We start from the raw sequence: 21,940 nt of genomic DNA, 5'->3' as shown, positions 1-21,940 counted from the left end.
AGATGTGGGTATATTCAGTTGGTGCACATTTCTGTATATATGTTTATTGCAATACAAAGCTAATGAATTTATATACTAGATAGATGTAAGGTACAAAAAAAAAATAAAACTAGTACATCTATTAAGAAGCAGAATATTATCAGTCTATAGCCTGTTACCCTGAACAATCCAGATCCCATCTGATCTCAAAAGCTAAGCAGGGTCAGGCCTGGTTAGTACTTGGATGGGAGACCACTTAGGAAGACTGGGTGCTGTAGGAGAGAGAGAAAAAAGAAAATAAATGGAATATTGTCATTTCAGCTAAAGATCCTCTATGCTGTGTAACACTTTTCTAAATTTGCTTTTTTATCTTTCACTAACTTGTTCATTAAATTTTATGTGTTTTTGAATGTTATACAGTGGTGTCACATTGCATGTAATCTTTTGTGGCTTTCTTTTTTTTCGCACAACAATATGGTTTTGAGATTTGTCCACGCTGAAGAGTGATGATTCATCCATTTTTTAAACCAGTATTTCACACATCTTAACAATACGAAGTCTTTCTATATATGATCGTGCTGTAGCTGCCCTTTTATTCAAGCCTTTTTTACGTATCTTTCAAAAACTTTATATAATTTTCTCCATAAAATCTTGCATTTCTTTACTAGATGTATTCCTAGACACTTTATCTTTTTTGTCGCTTTTGTCAAGTGCTCCTAATCTTATCCCTCGTTCCCAATGTCGCTCCAGTGCCTGCCAATGTTAAGGGAGAGAAAAAAATGATTGAACTATGCCTGATAATTTTCTAACTCTCTGCGTTCTAAACGCCTTTATTAATTTCTGACCATTGCTGCACCCGTAGGTTCAACTGCACGAAATTTTTCTCAAGAAGCGCTAAAAATATCTCGACTAGGCACGAGGCGGAGCCAGTACGTGCTGACGCCAAGAGCTCGCCGCAACTAGAGGCCGGAGAGGGCGGGGCCAGCAGGGGGTCCTGCTGCTGGAAGAGCCGCGGCCCGAGGTGGGGCCATGGCGAAGCTTTTGAGCTGCGTCCTCGGGCCCCGGCTTTACAAAATCTACCGAGAAAGGGATTCTGAAAGGGCCCCATCCGGTGTCCCGGAGACTCCAACTTCAGTCACTAACCCCCCTTCCAGCTCCTGGGTGAGTCGAGTTCTCCCCTATTCAGAAATATGGTACGGCCCAAACCCCTTCGCGGCCTTTGCTCCCTAGAAGCTCCCATTATTGGAAATCGGGGGAGCTTCCTTGTCAATTCAGCTGTGCGCAAGATCTACGCTCTTTGTGCTTCCTGGGTTAGAGTACGCCTGTGGACTGGCCACCTCCTTTAGCTATTTGCTACCACTTTCTCGTTCCTACTGTCACTCCTTGCTTTTTCAACTCTGGCGGTCCCCCACCCTATCTGTAATGGTTCATCCCGGCCCCTAGTGACTCTTAAGTCCTGAAAGAGACCCTGTGTGGATTCCGGAGCTGCATAGATTTTCCGTCGAACTCGATTTCTTCTCACTCGGCGTCCCTTGGTGCCTGCCTCTCCGGCTCCGTTTTCTCTTCCCTATAATACATTTTGACTTTCAGCATGACTTCAACATATCACCTGTCCGCTGCTCTTCACCTCACACCCCCCCCCATCCTACCTACCCTGGAGACCCCAGGGTCATTGCACTCATGAAAGCTGGGGGTTGTGGTAGGCTGTATCCTTAAATTCTCTTTGATTTTATCGGTAGTCTCGAGTTGTGTTTCCGGTCTCCTACAAACTGCCCACCCCCAACAACATCTTCCTTAATAAACCCACTCTTAATCTCTGACATTCTTTCCCTCTTGAAGTTGTCGTGGTGTCTTTCCTTTCTTCCCTAACCCCTCACTCCCCATTTGAAACTGGGTCGTGAAAAAGGAGCAAAAGTCGTCCAATGCTGCTTTCACTTTTGCTTCCAATTCCAGCCCCCTGTGTTTGTCCTTAAGGTCTGGAGTGGGAAATCAGGTTGAGTTGGGGTGGGAAAGAGAGGTTTCTTTGGGAGCCAGGCATGTCCCAGGAGACACAGCTTTGGAGGCTAGAACCAGCGAACACACATCAGCGCTTCCAAAAGGGAAGGGGAAGAACTTGTAATTGGGCAAGGTCCTTAACCCGGGCATCTGTTTTGGCAGGATACGTACTATCAACCCCGGGCTCTGGAGAAACATGCCGATAGCATCCTGGCGCTGGTATGTCTGCCCTGGCATCTGAGACTACTGCATCTTTTCAGTCCCAGCTGCCTCCTGAACTTTCTCCTCCCCATCCTGGGAAAAGGCAGCTCCCCTGGGGGTGGGGGATGCTTTTGGCTCTGCAGAAGACCTCTCCAACACACACACACACACACACACACACATATGCTATCAAGCGCATGCATACTTGGCACTCCCCTTTGGCATGTTCCCTACTTTCTCTGGGGCAACCTGAGCCATGAGGAAAATGTGTTTACTCTTGGGACCATCGGCAGGTACTGAGTCCTGAAGTCCCCGGTGATTTGCCCTCCCTGGCAGCTAACCTGTTTGGCTGTAGAGATAGTTCTCCCTGGCAGGGTTCCTATGGTGACATTTATGCATTTCTTGGGGACCAGGCCAGGGGCTGTCCTGTGCAGGATCAATTGAAAAGGTTTGACTTACTTGAGTAGAGACTGGCCTTTAAATGTGATGAATTATGTCTAGAGATGATAAGAGGAAGAAAATAGAACCTGTACCTAGTTTTACCAGCCTATGTTATGCTATGACACATTGCCTTTCAACAAATATTGAGCACCTACTGTATGCATGATGGCATACACAGAGTAGGTACTTCATATATCCCCCAGAGCCTAGGCCTGGAAATGGCAGGAGTGTGTGTGTGTGTGTATGTGTGTATTGATTGCTTGTCCCTGTCTCTCTGCTGCAGGCTTCAGTGTTCTGGTCAATCTCTTATTATTCCTCTCCCTTCGCCTTCTTCTACTTATACAGGAAAGGTCAGTGTGGTTTCAAAGGTGGTGGGACAGGAAATGCAGGTTGTTGGCAGATGAGCCAACCCCCTAAAGAGGAAAGGGGACCTGCAAGGGTGGCTTGCTTTCCCTCTTCCGTCAGGCATCTTATCCTCAGAGGGCACGGCTGTCCCATTGGGAGGGCGTGGGGTGGAGGTTGGAGCAGGACTGGGAAGAGGAGCTGAGGTGCTGTGAAGAAAGCTCCTCATGTCGTCTCTCTCCCTTCCCAGGTTACTTGAGTCTGTCCAAAGTGGTGCCATTTTCTCACTATGCTGGGACATTGCTACTACTGCTGGCAGGTGTGGCCTGCCTCCGAGGTAGGTGGAAAGGGAGCTTGGTTTGGGTCTGTTCATCTAATATTCATTAGGTAAATATTTACTAAGTAGCTTCAGCAATTTTGTCTTGGGTCCTACGGGGGAAGAACTGAGGAAGGTCAAGACATGATCTTTTTCTTAAAGGGCTCGAGTCATAAATATGAAAAAATAATTAGCAGAAAAGTTTGCTATTAACTAGAAAAAATGCATATATTCAACAACAATTCCACATATATCCATATATATGTTTGTAGTAATGCTAAACTGGAAACAACTCTACAGCCACAAATAGTAGGATGGGTAAATACATTAGGGGATATAGTCTTACAACAGAACATTCTAACATGGTGCAAATGAACAAACTTGAGTTACATTTGGCAATGCAGATCAATCTCACTAACGTAATGTTGAATGAAAGAAGCTGACTGCAAAGTAATTTATACAGTGTGTCTCCATTTATATAAAGTTTAAAAGGGAGGCATATATAAGTGGCAAACACTAAAAACCATGGGCATGGTTATCTTGAAAGTCAGGAGAGTGATTTCCTGGGAGGGGGAGGGGAGAGGATGGGGAGGACTTCTGGTGGGAGATGGCTTTGTTCTTTCTTGACCTGGATGATGGTCACATGAATGTTGCTTTGCATTTTTTAAACTGAATGTTTTATGTATTTACATTATATCTCACAATTAAATTAAAAAATGAAGAGACAGATCAAATCATTATTCCCTGGTGGGAACACATGATAGAAACTGGGTGAGAGGGATGCTTGGAGAAAGGAGTGGCAGTCAGGAGCTGGATGGCTGCAGTTGGATTTGGTCAGGGTAGGGACCTTCTGCTTGCGTGTTCTGCCTCCTGGTCTCCACAGGGCTGGGCTCCCTCCTCAGAGAGGCCTTCCCTGACCACCCCATCTGAAAATAGCTCCCACCCCTTAGTTGTCTCTTAATTTTTAATTTTATTTATTTTTAAATTGGGGGGAAAATACAGAAAAGTTCAGAGAACAAAACATTTTTTTACTTTTTCATATTATAAAATTTTATTGATTTTTTTATTTGAAGAATAACAATCTAATTTCTTTTTATAATTTTTTAAATGCCAATTTATTTTTTTATACTATATATACATAATATTTTTTTAACATTTTATTTTTTTATTTTTCCCCTTCGTCCTCCCCTTCCCTCCTCCCTCTGGCAATCACTAGTCCATTGGCCATGTCCATGAGTCTGTTTGTTTGTCCTATTCATTTGTTGCTTTTAGGTTTATATCCCACATATGTGATGTGATTTTCAACTTTTTCTGTCTGGCTTATTTCACTTAGTATGATTATTTCAAGGTCCATTCATATTGTTGCAAATGGCAGTATTTCATCTCTTCTTATGGTTGAGTAATATTCCATTGTATATGTACCACAGCTTCTTTAGCCAGTCATCTATCGTAGGGCACTTTGGTTCCTTCCATGTCCTGGCCACTGTGAATAATGCTATGTACATTGGTGTGCAAATACCTTTTCGGATATGAGTTTTCAAGTCTTTGGGGTGAATACGCAGTAGAGAGATTGCTGGATCATATGGAAGATCAATTCTTAGTTTGTTTGAGGAACCTCCATACTGTTTTCCACTGTAGCTGTACCAATTTTCAGTCCCACCAGCAATGTATGACAGTTTCTATTTCTCCACATCCTCTCCAACATTTGTTCTTACTTGTCCTGTTGATTATAGTCATTCTAACAGGTGTGAGATGGTATCTTATTGTGGTTTTGATTTGTATTTCCCTAATAGCTAGTGATGTTGAGATCTTTTCATATAGTTGTTGGCCATTTGTATGTCCTCTAGGGAGAAGTGTCTGTTCAGGTCCTCTGCCCATTTTTTGATTTGATCATTTGTGTTTTTGTTGTTATTGAGTCGTATGAGTTCTTTGTGTATTTTCGATATTAGGCCCTTATCAGAGGTATTACTTACAAATATATTTTCCCATTCAGATGGTTGTCTATTTACCTTGCTGACGGTTTCTTTTGCTGAGCAGAAACTTTTTAGTTTGATGTAGTCCCATTCATTTATTTTACCTTTTACTTCCCTTGCCTTTGAGGTCAATCATAAAATCCTCTTTAAATCCAAGGTCCTTGAGTTTCGTTCCTATGTTTTCTTGTATGCATTTTATTATTTCAGGTCTTATATTCAGGTCCTTAATCCATTTTGAGTTAATTTTGGTGAGTGGTGATAGACAACAGTTTAATTTCATTCTTTTGCAGGTGGCTTTCCAGTTTTCCCAGCACCACTCAGTTGAAGAGGCTTTCTTTTCTCCACTGTATATTTTTGGCATTTTTGTCAAAAATTATTTGCCCAGATAAATACGAGTTTATTTCTGGATTCTCGATTCTGTTCCACTGGTCTGTGTGTCTGTTTTTCTGCCAGTACCATGCCATTTGATTACTGTCACTTTGTAATATAATTTAAAGTCGAGCAGAGTGATGCCTCCAGCCTCGTTCATTTTTCTCAGGACAGCTTTGGCAATTCGAAGTCTTTTGTGCTTCCATACGAATCTGATAATTTTTTGTTCTATTTCTTTCAAAAATGCCAATGGGATTTTGATGGGAATTGCATTAAATTTGTATAATGCTTTAGGTAACAAGGTCATTTTAACTATGTTGATTCTTCCAATCCAAGAACATGGAATATCTTTCCATTTCTTTGTATCTTCTTCGATTTCTTTTAATAGGGTCTTATAGTTTTCATTATATAGGTCCTTTACTTGTTTCGTTAGATTTTTTTGTAGGTATTTTATTCTCTTTGTTGCAATTGTAAAAGGAATTATTTTTTCCACTTCTTTTTCTGACACTTCATTATTAGAATATAGGGATGCTATGGATTTTTGAACATTGATTTTGTATCCAGAAACTTTACTGTATTTGCTTATTGTTTCTAGTAGTGTTCTTGTAGAGTCTTTAGGGTTTTCTTTATAGAGAATCATGTCATCCACAAATAGTGACAGTTTGACTTTTTCATTTCCTATTTGGATGCCTTTTGTATCTTTCTCTTGTCTGATTGCACTTGCTAGGACCTCCAGTGTTATATTGAATAACAGTGACAATAGTGGACAGTCTTGCCTTGTTCCTGATCTTAGAAGGAAGGTTTTTAGTTTTTCACCATTAAGTATAATGTTGGCTGAGGGCTTGTCATATATGGCCTTTATAATTGCTAAAGTACTTCCCTTCTCTATCAATTTTGTTGTGTTTTGATCATAAGTGGGTACTGTATCTCGCTGAAGGCTTTTTCTGAATCTATCGATATGATCATATGATTCTTGTTTTCTAATTTGTTTATGTGGTGTATCACATTGATTGATTTGCGTATGTCGAACCATTCTTGTGCCTCTGGGATGGAGCCCACTTGACCATGGTGTATAATCTTTTTAATACGTTGCTGTATTTGGTTTGCTAATATCTTATTTAGGATTTTTGCATCTGTGTTTATGAGAGATATCGGTCTGTAGTTTTCTTTTTTTGTGTTATCTTTATCAGGTTATGGTATCAAGGTAATATTGGCCTCATAAAATGATTTGGGAAGTATTGCTTCCACTTCGCTTTTTTGGAACAATTTGAGAACAGGTATTAAATCTTCTTTGAATGTTTGGTAGGATTCACTGGTGAAGCCGTCTGGTCTTGGACTTTGACTTTTTGGTAGGTTTTTGATGATTGTTTCAATTTTGATAAATGATCAGTCTATTTAGATTTTCCAGTTCTTCTTGATTCAATTTAGGAAGGTTGCATTTTTCTAATTACTGGTCCATTTCTTCTAGGTTATTGAATTTGGTGTTATATACTTTTTCATAGTATTCATGTATGATCTTTTGTATTTCTCCAGTGTCTGTCATAATTTCTCGTCTTTCATCCCTGATTTTATTTGTGTCCTTTCTCTTTTTTCTTTAGTGAGTCTGGCGAGGGGTTTGTCAATTTTATTAACCTTCTCAAAGAACCAGCTCTTGTTGCATTTATTTTTTCTACTGTTTTTGTGTTTTCAATTTCATTTATTTCTGCTCTAATTTTGATGATTTCTTTCCTTCTGCCGACTTTAGGGTTCATTTGTTCTTCCTTTTCTAGTTTTTTAAGATGAAGTGTTATGTTGTTTATTTGGGCCTGTAATGATATGAACTTTCCTCTTATGACTGCTTTTGCTGTGTCCCAAAATTTTTGTTATGTTGTACTATCATTATCATTCATTTCTATGTATTTCTTCATCTCTCTTTTTATTTCTTCTCTGACCCGATTATTCTTCAGTAGTATGTTGTTTAATCCCCATGTATTTGTGGTTCTTTCCACTCTCTTTTTACAGTTGATCTCTAGTTTCAAAGCATTATAATCAGAGAATATGGTTGGTATGATTTCAGTTGTCTTATATTTGTTGAGGCTACCTCTGTGTCCCAGTATGTGGTTGATTTTTGAGAATGTTCCTTGTGCACTGGAGGAGAATGTATAAGCAACTGTTTTGGGATGAAAGGCTCTGTAAATGTCAATTATGTTCAGTTGGTCTAATGTATCATTTAAGGATGTTATTTCCTTATTGATTTTCTGTTTGAATGATCCGTCCATATCAAACAGTGGAGTATTTAGGTCCCCTACTATGACAGTGTTTTCGTCTGTTTCTCCCTTTAATTCTGTTAGTAATTGCTTTATATATTTCGGGGCTCCCTGATTGGGAGCATAGGTATTAACGAGTGTTATGTCTTCTTGGTGCATGATTCCCTTTATCATTATGAAGTGTCCTTCAGTATCTTTCTTTACTTTTTTTGTTTTGAAGTCTCTTTTATCTGGTATTAGTACTGCTACTCCCACTTTTCTCTAAATGCCATTTGCTTGAAATATCATTTTCCACCCTTTCACTTTGAGTCTATATTTGTCTTTGGAGCAGAAATGTGTCTCCTGGAAGCAGCATATGGTTGGGTTTTGTTTTTTGATCCAATTGGCAACTCTGTGCCTTTTTATTGTTGAGTTCAGTCTATTTACATTTAGAGTGATTATTGAAGTATGAGGTCTTCTTACAGTCATTTTATCTTTTACTTTCTGCTAGTCCATGTTTCCATTGCTTCCTTGTCCTTGTGTTTCTGTTTTCTTTATTTTGGTTGGCTTTTGTGGGTGTTGCCTCTGGTCCTTCTTGTTTTATGTTATATACTTCTGTTCTAAATCTTTTGCCTGTGGTTACCATTATGAATATGAAAAGGATAGTTGTGTGTGTGTGTGTGTGTGTGTGTGTGTATACAGTTGTCCATTTTCTCTTGCATACGTCTTATCTCCATTCCCCTTTGTGAATTTGGATCTTTGCATCCTCCCCTTTTCAGTCATTCTTGTCTCAGTTTTTCCCTATGTATGCTGAGTGTTCATTACTATCTTGCTATAGCAAATCTTTTCTTATTTTAAGCTTATAATGCCCTGTTCATAGTAAGCGTTGCATTCCTCTGCTTTTATCAGCCTGCTAGTCACCTTATTCCTAATTATGCTTTTTTTTTCTTTTTTTTTTTTTTTTTGTCATTTTGGTTTAGGTGAGCTGACCTCTTTCAGTATTTCTTGTAGTGCAGGCCTCGTAGTGGAGAATTCCCTCAATTTTTGTGTATCTGGAAAGGTCTTTATTTCTCCTTCATATCTAAAGGAGAGCTTAGTTGAATACATTATTCTTGGCTGGTAGTTCCTTTCACTTAATAGTTTGAATATTTGATTTCATTCCTTTCTGGCTTGTAAGGTTTGTGCTGAGAAGATGATAATCTAACAGGTTTTCCTTTATAGGTTACCATCTTCTTTTCCCTGACTTCCCTGAGAATTCTGTCTTTGTCGTTGATTTTTGATAATTTTAATACAATGGGTCTTGGTGAAGGCTTTTTTGGGTTGAGATAATTGGGTGTTCTGTTGACTTTTTGAATTCCAAGCTCCAGCTCATTCTTTAGATTTGGGAAATTCTCGTCCACTGTTTGTCTGAAAATGCTTTCTAGTCCCTGCTCCTTTTCCTAATTCTCATGTTTCCTCTCCTGATGGTATCAGCTAGTTCTTTTATTTCTCTTTCATTATTTTTCATTCTTTGGTTTCTCTCTTCTTCCTTCTGATTTATTTCTAGATTTCTGTCTTCGATATAACTGATCCTTTCCTCCATTTGGTCGACTCTATTTCTCATGCTTGTTATTTCATTTTTCAACTCTTGCGGTGTGCTCTTTATCTCCAGAATGTCTGTTCGACTCTTTTTGAGCGTTTCAGTCTCCTTGCTAAAGAACTCACTCTGCTCATCTAGTTGTTTTTTCAGTTCCTGAAATTGTTGATATGATTCATTTCGGATCTCACTTAGTTTTTTCAGAAGTACCATCCTGAATTCTCTGTCATTTAAGTCACATATTTCTATATCTGTAAGCTTATTTTCTGAAAATTTTTCTGTTTTTTTTCCTGAGATGCCTTGTCACCTTGGTTGTTCATGGTGTGTAATGGACTATTTCTCCACCTGGGCATTAATAGAAGTGTGTTCTGCTTTTTTTTTTTTTCAGAAAGAAGATTTATTATATAATGGTCCCTGGCTTGTTGCAAATAAGGTGTTTTTCTTTTGGTTTCCAGTAGGCGGTGTCTATGCCTTTTAGATCTCTGCTTTATATAAAGTCTTAATGTCTTCTTTTTCCCTTATAGATGTTTATTCATGGTCATTACCCTCAGTCTCAATTCCTGTCAGTGTTAGCAACAGTTTCGGTAGCGTTTGCTCAGATTCCCCTGGGGCTCCATGGCGTTCCACCTCGGAGGGTATGGAGGGCCCTCTGGGTTGGGGTTTGGGGGTTGCCCTTCAGTCTCAGTTTTGCAACAGGAGCCGGTAAAAATCAACTGTTGTTTCTCTGCTGTCCCCGCTTTTCTGCCATCCCTGTTTCTCTGCCTTATGCCCTGATGATTTAGCACTGCTGCTGGCCACGTGGAGCTCACAGCACTCTCAGGCAGGGCTGTTCAGGGCACTCTCTGCACCCTCACCCCTCCCCTCCACCTGCAGGGAGCTCCAGCGGCCACTGGAGGCAGCTTCTTTGTTTCTCCCAGTTCACCGCCCCCGACACCCAGGATTCTGATCTGTGGTAGCTCTTATGCGCAGATTCCATGCTCACATGTGCTGGTGTGCAGTTTGGGTGTTTTTGTTGAATTTCAGATGTTCATCTTATTGTTGTTTCAAGGGGAGAGATCTGGGAACGTCTCTCACGCCACCATGTTTAATCCAATCTCCCAGAGAACAAAATATTAAAAAGAACTAAAATGCCTATGTTTTGTGATATTGCTTCAAATACCTTTTCAGTAAAATACTAACTAGATCATTACGTATAGAATTGGCGTTCCCATGGGACTCTTCCCCACTCCCATGTTCCTCTTTATGCAAAAGTAAACACTGTCATCTGGTGCATTTTTTCCCCCTGGTCCATGTTTTTATGATATATATGCCTCATTTCATCAAACCTAAGCTGCTGTGAATTGTAAAATGCACACTGATTTCACAGTTTTGACTGTGAAAAAATATATCTTAGAATCTATGAAATATGGTTAAATAACATATAACATTTTTTTGGTGTACTTTACATTTTTGGCACAAATGGCATTGCTGTACACAAATCATTCTGTACCTTGCTTCATTCTCAGTATTGCTGGTGGGTTTACCCTTGATGATGCATAGCATTCTAGTCCATTCTGGTTTTATTTTCTTTATAGCACTTATCCCTCTCTGAAATTTTCCTGTGTACTTATATCTTGTCTTTCTCCAGCCCCACCCCAACCCCAACCAGAGTGGTTGGTATTTGAGAGCTGGGACCTGTGTGTCTCATTTCCTACTGTCTCCCATGTCAGAACAGTGCCTGGCACATGATACCTGTTCAGTCATTGGAAGGAGAGATGTCAGGGTTTGAAGCTCCTCAGCAGTGAAGGGAGAGCAGATGCAAGAGGGGCTAGGTGAAGAGAGAAGGGAGCTCACCATGGAGTATGGTTCTCAGCTCAGAGAGGATAGTAACATGGAGGCACAGGAGCAGCAGTCCAGGAATTGGAAGGAGGTGACGATGGACCCATGAAGCAGAGGAGGAAGGAATATTGAGGGACAGGAAGAGTGCTGAGTGGCACAGTTGAAGATATTGAGGACGGAAGAAGAGGACTTGGATTCAGTGAGGAAATAATTATGGGGCAAGAGCCATGAAGCCAGAAAGCAGGGAGTTAGAGTATACAGAAAAGAAATAGCAGCATGCATTGGAGAAGGGTGGCAGTGAAAAGAAGAAAAACCCAATATTGGCAGGGCAAATAGTGAGGTTGTATGACAGTGACTTAAGATTGGGGAGCATGAACATTGTGGAGGAAGGAAGAAAGGCTATAAAGAAACTAACTGAAGAAGCTAGGGCGGGGAAGAATGTTGTAGCCAGTTGCTGGATATAGAGGAAGGGGCTCAAGTCTCCCATTTCCCCAGATCCTGGGTCCTTTGTTCCTTTTCTTCTCACTTCTCCTTCTAGGGCCTTCTCCTGGCCCATCTTTAATTCTCTTACTGAAACCTGCTCATCTTGCTTCTCAGCTTTCCTAACACTGTTTCCTGTCCCTTCTCAACCAGGCATTGGCCGCTGGACCAACCCCCAGTACCGGCAGTTCATCACCATCTTAGAGGCGACACATAGGAACCAGTCTGTAGAAAACAAGGTGAGAGGCTCCAGGAAAGGTACAGACAGGTGCCTCCCCAGAGCACCAGCACTGCTTCTCCCAGGGGAAGGAGATGTGTTTGCCACACACCACACTGGGTGTTTGCTTGCACAGTGTTACATCACTTCTCCCCTCCCCAAGTGAACTGTCCACCTGACAAACTTATCCTTCCTGCTACTTTTAATGGAATATTTTGGTAGAACAACCTTTACCCCCTACACCTTCCATCTGCAAGGATTGCCTAAATGTAGAAACAATCTACAGTGTTAGATAGATTTTCTCTCTGTCATAGGAGTTCATTTCTGTAAATGTTTGTTTATTGTTGCTAGTTTTGTTCAGGGATAGGACAAGATGGACAGGTATGTCCACTCTTGTGCGGGGAGCACAGCATGGTGCCAGGAGGTAGAAAAGCCAGGGCACAGTGTCCTTGGAGTTCTGCCAGTCCAGCCAGTGCTGGAGTGTAATTTTTAAGAAGAGGCTTTGGGGCCCTGTAAAGTTCTTCTCTGCTACAAAGAGGTTTATTGGGATCAAACAGTTCTGACCACTGTCATGGTATTACCTGTTACTCCACACCACATTTGCAGAGCTATATAGTGATTCTCCACCATGCCACTGTCTGAGTAATTTGCATACATCCTTTCTAATCCTCACAACAGCCAGATGAGGTGGCCTTATTACCCTTATCTATACATCTGAAGAAACAGGCAAAAAGAGGTTAAGTGACTCAGGCAGAGCCCCATAACAAGGAAATGACTGAGTCTGAATTTGAGTCCAGGTCTGAGCAAAGCCTGCTGAAAATGTGCTTTTCTTCATTTCATTTTGTTTTGCCATTTATATTTTTATGCAAATTTTCTTTTGCTCTGAGTCATTTTTGAAGATGTCAAAAAATTTCTCTGACAAAATAAAAAACAACCCTCTATTAAAATAAAGTGCTGGGTGATCTGGGGATAGGGGAAGGAATACAGCTGAGTATAAGACAGCTCCTGCTGCCCCAAAAAGCATGTGGACTGACTCAGTGGAGTGCCCAGAGGCCCAGATGATCTAGGTGGCAGTGCCAGCCCATGGCCATAGGCATTGAGGGAAGAGAGGTAGCTGTAAGGACAGAACAGTTAGAGGGGGCTTCATTCAAGAAGTAGCCCCTCCTTTCCTCTCACCTAACCTTGGGACAGTCAGTTTGATTCACCGGGCATTTCTGAGCCTCCAAGACAGCATCATGTGAAGGACCCTTGTGGGGAAGAGAGCATGACCAGCCAATAGCCCCCCACCTCTCCCTTAGAAGTACCAGCACCTCCAGTCACACATTCTGGGGGTGGGTCAGTCTTAGATTTTGGTAAGGCAAAAAGTGTTAGGTTCCTCTTCTGGAAGAGGGCAAACAGGCCAGTCCTCATACCTGACAGGGAATCCTCTCTTACTGGATTTTCCTGGCCATGTCGGCTTTCTGTCTGAAAACCAAGAGGCTGTTGACCTCTGCTTGTCTTCTCATGCTGTGTGGGGGCCAGTCCCCAGGATGATGAGAATACTGAGAGTGGGTAGGTGGGCCTCCCTTCACGTCTCAATTCTCCACTTAATCCCTAACTCCTCCTGCTGCCCACCACAGAGGCAGCTCGCCAACTACAACTTCGACTTCAGGAGCTGGCCAGTTGACTTCCACTGGGAAGAACCCAGTAGCCGGTGAGGCCCCAGTTCTGTTACTCCATCCCTGCTCTTCCCTTTCCCCCATCTCCATCTCCCTTTGAGCCCCAGTGCCTGCCTTCCAGCTCCATCTCCTCATTCTAGACACTACCGTCCTCTAGACCTCAGATGTCCAGCTTGCTGCTTCTGACCCCATCCTCCCTGCATCTTTCCATTCCTTAGGAAGGAGTCCCGAGGGGGCCCTTCCCACCGGGGTGTGGCCCTGCTCCGCCCAGAGCCCCTGCACCGGGGGACAGCAGATACCCTTCTCAACCGGGTCAAGAAGCTGCCTTGTCAGATCACCAGGTGGGAAGTAGCAGAGAGGAGAAGCCAGTAGGGGTGGAGGGGACATGGGGGCAAGGGCTCTGAGACTGGGTGCCCCGCTATAAGATAGCTGTCATTCTTTGGGTCTGGTGCTGTGTGCTTTGTATTATGTGTGGCAAAGTCATTTTTATCCATGTTCATGTATAAAGAAAAGAGGCTCGGAGAGGTCCCGAGTCACTCCAGTGGTGAAGGAAGAGCTGGGAATTTAAGTTTTGTGTGACACAAAAGCTCTTTCAGTGAGGCCTAGAGGGAAGAATGAGGTTGGGGGTGGGCAGGGGACACAGAGCATTAGCTGGAACAGGGTCTGGTGTCAGCGTATCCCTGTCCTGGCGCCTCCGCTCCTGGATTGTCCCACTTTGAGTGAGCTACAGTTTGCGCATCTGTGAATAACCTGCCTCACAGGATTGGTGACATTATGTATGGTGATGTATTCTGAAGGGCATTGACCTTGCTTGGGGGCGTGGGAGCATGAGGTAAAGCTCAAATTGTAGTTGTGGTCATTGATGATGTCCAAGTAACAAGTGGAGCAGATGCTGTGAGAATTTTCTGTTGCTGGGGGATAGGCAGGTTCTAGACCAAGGAAAGGGGTGGACTAGGTGGTTGGTTGTTGGCAGTGTGCTGACTGTCAGAGGGGCAAGCCAAAGTTGATGTTCTGAGGTGGATGCTGGAAGGGGGGGATAGACCCTACTTTGGGATTAACTGGAAATGGTTAATCATCTGTCAGGAGCAGCACCTACTACATCTTATCTATGTAGATGAGTACATTTATTCAGTAAATATTCATTAAGCCCCTACTCTGCGCCAGGCTCTGGGCACCTCATACATGGCAGATATCAGGCATGATACAGTGAACAAAACAGCCATGTCTGCCCGATGGAGTTTGCAGTCTAGTTGTTGTCTTTCCAGCTACAGAGCTTGACCCATTAGTGAATCTTGAAATCAATTTAGTGAATTACAACCTTTTTTTCCCAAGTATTTGGAGACTTTTATTAAGCTGTATTTATTCATTAACAGAATCATATTTGATAATAACTTTGCTTTTACTTATCATATATAGAAAATACTATCGCATAAAACTTTTAGAATTATATGCACCTATGTGTATACTGGGCCATAACATAGAATGTGTATCTTACAAAGTTTGCAGTAAAAAAAAGTTTGACAAACACCAGCCTGGTACATATATTTTATTAAGTCCTGAAAGAGGAAAACAAAGCTGTGAAGGTCAAGAGTGAAGCAGGCCCCAGAATCCATGAGTGCTGGGGCTGAGACAGTCTCTGGGCCCCACTTGGGTTGGGGGTTCATTAACCCCATGTTTACCACAGCTACCTGGTGGCACACACCGTGGGGCGCCGGATGCTGTTCCCTGGCTCTGTGTACCTGCTCCAGAAGGCCCTTATGCCTGTGCTACTGCAGGGCCAGGCCCGGCTGGTGGAAGAGGTGAGGCTCCCCTGCCCCTGTCCCCTAATAGCCCTCTCCCCACAAATGATATGGTCTCCTGTCCTTAACAACTTGGCCTTGCATATCCCCTACTCAGTGTAATGGGCGCCGGGCAAAGCTGTTGGCTTGTGATGGCAATGAGATTGACACCATGTTTGTGGACCGGCGGGGGACAGCTGAGCCCCAGGGACAGAAGCTGGTGAGAGGGAGCAGGGATCCCAAAGGTAGAGTGTTGGGGGGCCCAATGGAGATTCTGGGGCTCAGTTCTACAGCGGCCCATGGGAAGCACAGCTGTTGATAATCCCATCTCTCAGCTCTACCCTAAAGACTTCTTAGTGTAGGAAAACCCTATGATAGGGCAATAGATGTAGGAGTTGCCATTCAGGGACCGAAAAGTAATCATAGTAGTCACCACTTAGGTAGCACTTACTATGTGCAATGCATATATTTAATCTCCACAATAGCCCTGTAAGATAGATGCTGTTTTTATTAGCCCATTACAGATGATGAAACAAGCACAGAATAACTTTCCCATATCACACAGTAAGTGGAAGAGCTGGGATTTGAACCCAGTCTCCAAAGTCTTCTTCCATTAAGCAGCCCTAGAAAGAGCACTAAGCCAGCAGTCTAGGGAGATGGGTTCTGGTCCCGGCTCTGCCCTGCTGTTGTGAGAGTCCATCCAAGTCCTATCTTTTCTGGGCTTTGGCTTAGGGCACCATGGAATTAAGAGTTTATCTGATCAAAAGACCTGAGCCCAGAGAGGGAGTGTGAAAGCAATTGCCATATAACACAAAAGAAACAGTTACATCAAAAATAGACCCAAAAACTGGACAGGAAAAAATACCCATAATCCCATTCCTGAGTGATATCTACTTGGTGGTCTTCCAAGGGCATATGGATTGGACACTGTGCTGAGTGGCCGAGCAATTCAACTCAAAACATTCATCTTCCTTGGAGGACCCAATTTGCTAAGCATTTGCATCTTCATTGCTTCTCACCTTCTGGACCTTGAGAAATGAGTAGTTTCTATTCCCCTTGGAGAGAACAGGAATGTGCCCTTTCCTCTTCCCTGTAAAGTTCCCACAGGTTTCCCTCCCTGCCACGAGGAGGATTTTCAGTCCCTCTTGGCTCTTTACCAGCCCTCCTTCCTGCCTCCTTCTGTAGGTGATCTGCTGTGAGGGGAATGCGGGCTTCTATGAGGTGGGCTGCGTCTCCACACCTCTGGAAGGTAGGCTCATGACTCAACCCTCTTGTCTCTGTCCCTTGGAATGGAATGTCTCCATCTTCATACAGTGCTATGACCTCCCCAGGCCTGACCACTTTTTCTGGGTGAGGTTTGAAACCTTCACCTGTGGGGAAAAGTCCACTCTCCATTTGCTTTGCTAACTTTACATCCCTCCCCTTAGGTAGTATCCCTAACCTTATTATCCTCCTCCCCACAATGACACATTTTTCCCTTCTGCTGCCTCAGAACCGTTAGTGTCATCTCCCCATCCTGGAAAGCTTTAAAGTTATTTGCTTCTGGTTGGGGGTGGTTAGAGCTCCAGTGTCCTGCTGTTCCTTCTGGGAGACTGGGAATGTGGGCCATGAGGTCCCAGCCCCTCCTCCCCTTCTGTTACAGCTGGATATTCAGTCCTGGGCTGGAATCATCCAGGCTTTGCTGGAAGTACGGTGAGACCCTCTCCAGAATCCCTTCCTTTTCCTGAATTATGGTCTCCACCCCTCTGGAGAGCCACTGGAGTTAGGGAAGGCAGTATATATTCATGTGGGGCTCCCACTCACCTGTGACCTGGGTGCCAAGGGCAGGGAGCTACAAGCCATGGGGTGCCTCACCCCATCATCTCACAGTGGGGGTTAGCAGGATGGAATGAGGGTAGAACTCCTTGTAAATGCTGGTTTCTGGGTATAGCCACCCCTCCCACTTCCCTTTTCTTTTATACCTTCTCTGTTACAGCATAGATGCAGAAAGGTCCACTCTGGGAGGGCGTGGGTAGTGGGCGAGCTGGCCTGTGGTACTGACCCACTCCTGCCTTTGCCCTTCCTCCTGCAGGGGGTGCCGTTCCCACAGAATGAGGCCAATGCCATGGATGTGGTTGTCCAGTTTGCCGTCCACCGTCTGGGCTTTCAGCTCCAGGACATCATAATCTACGCCTGGTCCATTGGTGGTTTCACTGGTACCAGTCTCCCTCCTAACCCCACTGTAGGCATATTCATGCCACCCTCCCAAGGAGCGGTGGGAAAATGCACTGGTGGCCCAGGAGTGGGGTGGAAGCTTAAGGAAGGGGAGGTTTTGAGTGGTATGGAAGAAGGTATCCTATACATATACACTTCACATTTCCTTCCACACTCATGGTCAGTTATTAAAAGTAGACCAGGGTCCTGGGCTGGAAAGATCAGAGAAGTGAATGTTTTCTTTGCAGATTGTCTTCAGTGCACTTCCATATTCTCTGTTTTTTTTCCAGACAGTGTGATCTAGCCTAGTGACATGAGTGGTTAAGGAGAGCCCTGGGGCTAACCTAGTAGGGTGGATGGGGTCAGCCTTTGGGGTCAGTGGGACAAGGTTGGATTGGTGGGCAGGAGCCCCTCTGTCCTCTCCCTTCTTCTCTGTCCTGGTACCAGCCACATGGGCAGCCATGTCCTATCCAGACATTAGTGCTGTGATCTTGGATGCCTCCTTTGATGACCTGGTGCCCTTGGCCTTGAAAGTCATGCCAGATAGCTGGAGTGAGTACAGCCCCCAGGCCTGCCTTTGCAGGGAAGGGTGGGCTGGAACTAGGAGCTGTTCTAACCGGAGATGGTTTCCTTTTTCGTGGTTGGGGAGTGGGTTGCCCTGTTGTCGAGAAGCAGGACTCTTCCCTTTCTGGAGGCTGTAGTTTTTTCTCCGTAAACAGTAAAGATCTTTGTGTCGGGCAAGGGCTTTACCTGTGCTGTCCCTTCAACTTTATCCCACTCTAGGGGGCCTAGTGACCAGGACTGTGAGGCAGCACCTCAATCTAAACAATGCGGAACAGCTGTGCAGGTGAGGGCAGGCCAGTGTCCAGCATGTAACACCTTGCCCCCACCTCAGCCCCCTAACCCATTCAGTTCTACTGGGTATGCAAACACCAAAATCAGTACTAAAGTGTAAGTTGGCAAATGACCGTTGCCCACATCCTTTGAGTGACCCTGCCATCACCCAGATGGCCTAACCCCTTCCCATGTTCCCTGGGACCTTCCGTTTTATGATCTGACAAGCAAAGGGTTAATGCCTGACACAGCAGGGATCACCCAGCAAGGCCAGACTTTCAGTAAGCCCCTTCTTAAATATTCTGACTCTCACCTCTGGGTGAAGAGCTAGTCCATGGTGCCCTGTTGTAGCAGGGGCTAAGAATGCAGCCAGTGCAGGAGTGGCGTGACCAATTGTCATTCGTCTCTTTCTGAGCATCCCCTCTCTCCCAATGGTCTGTCCCCTGAAGGTACCAGGGCCCTGTACTGCTGATCCGGAGAACCAAGGATGAGATCATCACCACCACGTGAGTGCCTGGGAAATTACCCTCTTGGGTCCCAGAGAGAGCAAGACAGTTGTTCTGCTCACCTCTGCCCACTAAAAACCCAGGTATCTAAACCCTTTCTCCACAACCTCCAGCCCCTCCAGTGTACTTTCTTCTCACCTCCAGGGTTCCTGAGGACATCATGTCCAACCGAGGCAATGATCTCTTGCTGAAGCTTCTGCAGCATCGGTGAGAGCCAGGGAGGGAAAAAAGAAGGTTCAGGGATGAGGAATGAAGAGAATTGGTTCTGACCCCCGTCCCGGCATTCCTTCTGTAGGTATCCCCGTGTAATGGCAGATGAGGGTCTTCGAGTGGTAAGGCAGTGGTTGGAGGCCTCTTCACAGCTGGAAGAAGGTGAGAGGGGATCTGGTGAGGCTTTTGGGTGGAGGCCCTGGCAAGGTTAGGTTGTTGACGGGTCCTCATCTCCTTGACCAGCCTCGATTTACAGCCGATGGGAGGTGGAGGAAGATTGGTGTCTGTCTGTCCTCCGCTCCTACCAGGCTGAACATGGGCCAGACTTTCCCTGGAGTGTGGGTAAGTAGGTCCTAGGGCAGGAGAGAGGGTCAGAAAGAGCCCAGGAAGAGGATGAATGCCCAGATTCATGGCCTATGTTTGAGTGCCTCCTCTCTGCAGGGGAGGACATGAGTGCAGATGGAAGGCGGCAGCTGGCTTTGTTTCTGGTGAGCTAAGGGGTGAGAAGCAAGAAGGGGGTGCCTGAATGGCTAGGGGATGCATGTGGAGCTTGGGGACAGGGAATACTCTGAAGCATCAGAAGTGTCAGCTTTTATAGAGTGGGTGGTAGGTTTGGAGAGTGGACGGTGGGGAGGTGTCTGGTGGCTGCTGCTCACTACGGTGCTGTGTACCCTACTTGTACTGCTCTCTCTCCTCAGGCTCAGAGACATCTGCACAACTTTGAGGCCACACATTGCACTCCACTCCCTGTCCAGAACTTCCAGATGCCCTGGCACCTCTAGAGACCACACTGGGACTCATTCTGGAAGAAAGGAATGGGAGGAGACATGAGGAAGGACCGTCTTATTTGTGATTCTGTGTTCGGGTTGCTGTTCATAGTTTGTGGAAAGTGGGGGTCATCCCCCTTTTCACTGTTCCTCTTGCACGTTTCCCCCCATCCATCCAGCAGTACCTAACCTCCCCTGGCACACACCCTGTGTTAAATGAATAGATTATTCCTAATAATTAATAAAAAGTTGTTTTTTTTTTTTTTTTACTGTCTGACTAATTGTGTGATTTCTTAAGTGTCCCAGGAGCCAGGGGCTAAAGCCCCAAAAGGCTGGGCTTTGGGAAACCCCAACTTCAGAAAGCCAGTTTAACCCTCTGTCATCTCTGCTTTCTCCCCAGGCCTTCTGTTCAGTCTCCAACCTGAGATGTCCTCATGCAGTTGGTCTCCAAGCCTCACACTTCTTTCGTGTGCCTCATACTATCACCACTGTGTAGCCTCCCTAGCCCCTGCCTCAGTCCTTGTGTACAACCACCCCAGGAGCTTTGGGTTGCCTCCTATTGCTACAACTCAAAAGCTTCATTGTTTACAAAATGTTTTCTATTACCTGATTTCACCAACCAGCTTTTCTACCGATTTCCAGATCCAACCTGCATGGTTTCACCATCATTTTGCCAAATTTTCCTTGCCCAGCTCTTGTTATTTGCATGGAGAGTGAGGAACAGCCTATTCCCCATGTCTTACATAGGAAATCCTGCACACACTCCTCACCATCACATTAAGTCTCTCCTCACACTCTCTTTGCAGAATAACACAGGGCCTGCCAGGGACTGGGTACCAAGGACTCATGTCCTCCCAGAGCTGCACTTTGCCTTTTTGGGCAGCTGTTAGAACAATATTCTTAGGTTGAACCTGAGGAAATTGGTTCTCTGTAACTCCCCTCCCATTTCCAATCCTTGGACCTTATGGAACAGAATGAATCCCTCTTTCACCCATCAGTTTGTCGCCTGGCCACCTTCTTCCCTTGGAAGCCTCCTTTCCAGATGAGACACCTCTAGGTTTACTACCTGGGTCCACTATTTTAAGCAAGATATTTAATGTGGGCGACAGTGTTCTGATGTCCTAGATACAGTCTCTGGCTAATTTCCGCATCTCCTCCAGCTGTGGGTGAAACACCACTGCAATCCCAGGCAGAGGTTTGGCTCCCAACAGCTCAGCAACTCCTTAAGGCGGGGCATACTTCATCTCCACTGGAAGGGGCGATCTGAGATTTGTTATGTGATACAACACCTGATATTTGCAGCTAAAAGATGGGAGGTGGCCACAGCTCCAAAATGCTCCACCTTTAGCAAATATTGGAGAACTGATATTTGGCACACTTTCCTCTGTCCTGTCCCAGGGGGCAAATGGTGGGAAGTGTGGAGCATGAAGCTGTGCAACCAGCTGCATGGCTCTGAACCTCACCCGGATCCACCAGGACAGTTAATCTAGAAACCAAATCTTTGTTCAGCTAAGGGAACCTCCTTAAATGCAGATAGGGGGCACCAGCCCCACTTCACACACCGAGGAGATGAGGAGACGACTCCCCTTTCCTGGCTATGGCCTTTAGGAGCTCTACTGACCTGCCCCTACCTCTACTCCCCCTCCCCTTCTTCCTGCACATACTGCAGTGGTCCCCCACCTTTTTGGCACCAGAGACCAGTGTTTCTCTGAGAATCTGATGATCTGAGGTGGAACTGAAGCAGTGATGCTACGGCTGGGGAGTACTGCGAATACAGATGAAGTTTTGTTCACTCACCCACATTCACCTCCTGTTCTGTGGCCTTTTCCTAACAGGCCACAGCCTGGTACTGGTCCATGGCCCAGGTGTTGGGGACCCACTATAGAGAACAGTGGATGCCACGAGGATTCCCGAAGTGGATGGGGAGAGGGGAGGCTCAACATTTGAATTCTGGACAACCCTACCCATGGGCCTGTTTATACCCTCATATTATTATCCACCTGAGAAGACTGACAGCAGCTGTTTGTTTTCAGAACCCCACCCCCATCCCCATCCCACTAAG

General features: G+C 44.7%; 1 protein-coding gene and 1 pseudogene across 3 annotated transcripts; both read left to right on the top strand.

Moving 5' to 3' along the window:
- Positions 1–142: 142 nt before the first annotated feature.
- Positions 143–260, top strand: LOC118605269 (annotated as a pseudogene).
- Positions 261–944: 684 nt separating this feature from the next.
- On the top strand, positions 945–20,146 carry ABHD16A (abhydrolase domain containing 16A, phospholipase). 3 transcript variants are annotated; one of them, XM_016121667.2, is made up of 20 exons: positions 945–1,140; positions 2,137–2,193; positions 2,900–2,966; positions 3,209–3,295; positions 11,869–11,954; positions 13,552–13,625; positions 13,809–13,931; positions 15,275–15,389; positions 15,487–15,588; positions 16,554–16,617; positions 17,011–17,060; positions 17,440–17,563; positions 18,009–18,113; positions 18,345–18,408; positions 18,845–18,901; positions 19,046–19,108; positions 19,197–19,273; positions 19,355–19,453; positions 19,553–19,611; positions 19,810–20,146. In XM_016121667.2, exons 1-19 carry the CDS (start codon positions 1,009–1,011, stop codon positions 19,606–19,608), a joined length of 1,602 nt encoding a protein of 533 aa, XP_015977153.2. In that variant the 5' UTR covers positions 945–1,008; the 3' UTR covers positions 19,609–19,611; positions 19,810–20,146. The 3 variants fall into 3 exon arrangements, with proteins under 3 accessions (XP_015977153.2, XP_015977151.2, XP_015977154.2); XM_016121665.2 differs by having other exon boundaries at positions 19,553–19,599; positions 19,810–20,144; XM_016121668.2 differs by lacking the exon at positions 19,553–19,611.
- Positions 20,147–21,940: the final 1,794 nt, after the last annotated feature.

This window comes from Rousettus aegyptiacus, unplaced genomic scaffold (assembly GCF_014176215.1).
Source record: "Rousettus aegyptiacus isolate mRouAeg1 unplaced genomic scaffold, mRouAeg1.p scaffold_m13_p_1, whole genome shotgun sequence".
NCBI lineage: Eukaryota > Metazoa > Chordata > Mammalia > Chiroptera > Pteropodidae > Rousettus > Rousettus aegyptiacus.
Note: the sequence above shows the minus strand (reverse complement) of the source record. Positions and strands in the feature narration are given on the sequence as shown.

Excerpts from the sequence above, each read along its gene's own strand:
- ABHD16A (XM_016121665.2), top strand. The coding sequence starts at position 1,009 with ATGGCGAAGCTTTTGAGCTGCGTCCTCGGGCCCCGGCTTTACAAAATC. Across the intron at positions 18,114-18,344 it reads AGTCATGCCAGATAGCTGGA|GGGGCCTAGTGACCAGGACT; the intron begins GTGAGTACAGCC and ends ATCCCACTCTAG. Across the intron at positions 18,902-19,045 it reads GATGAGATCATCACCACCAC|GGTTCCTGAGGACATCATGT; the intron begins GTGAGTGCCTGG and ends TCTCACCTCCAG.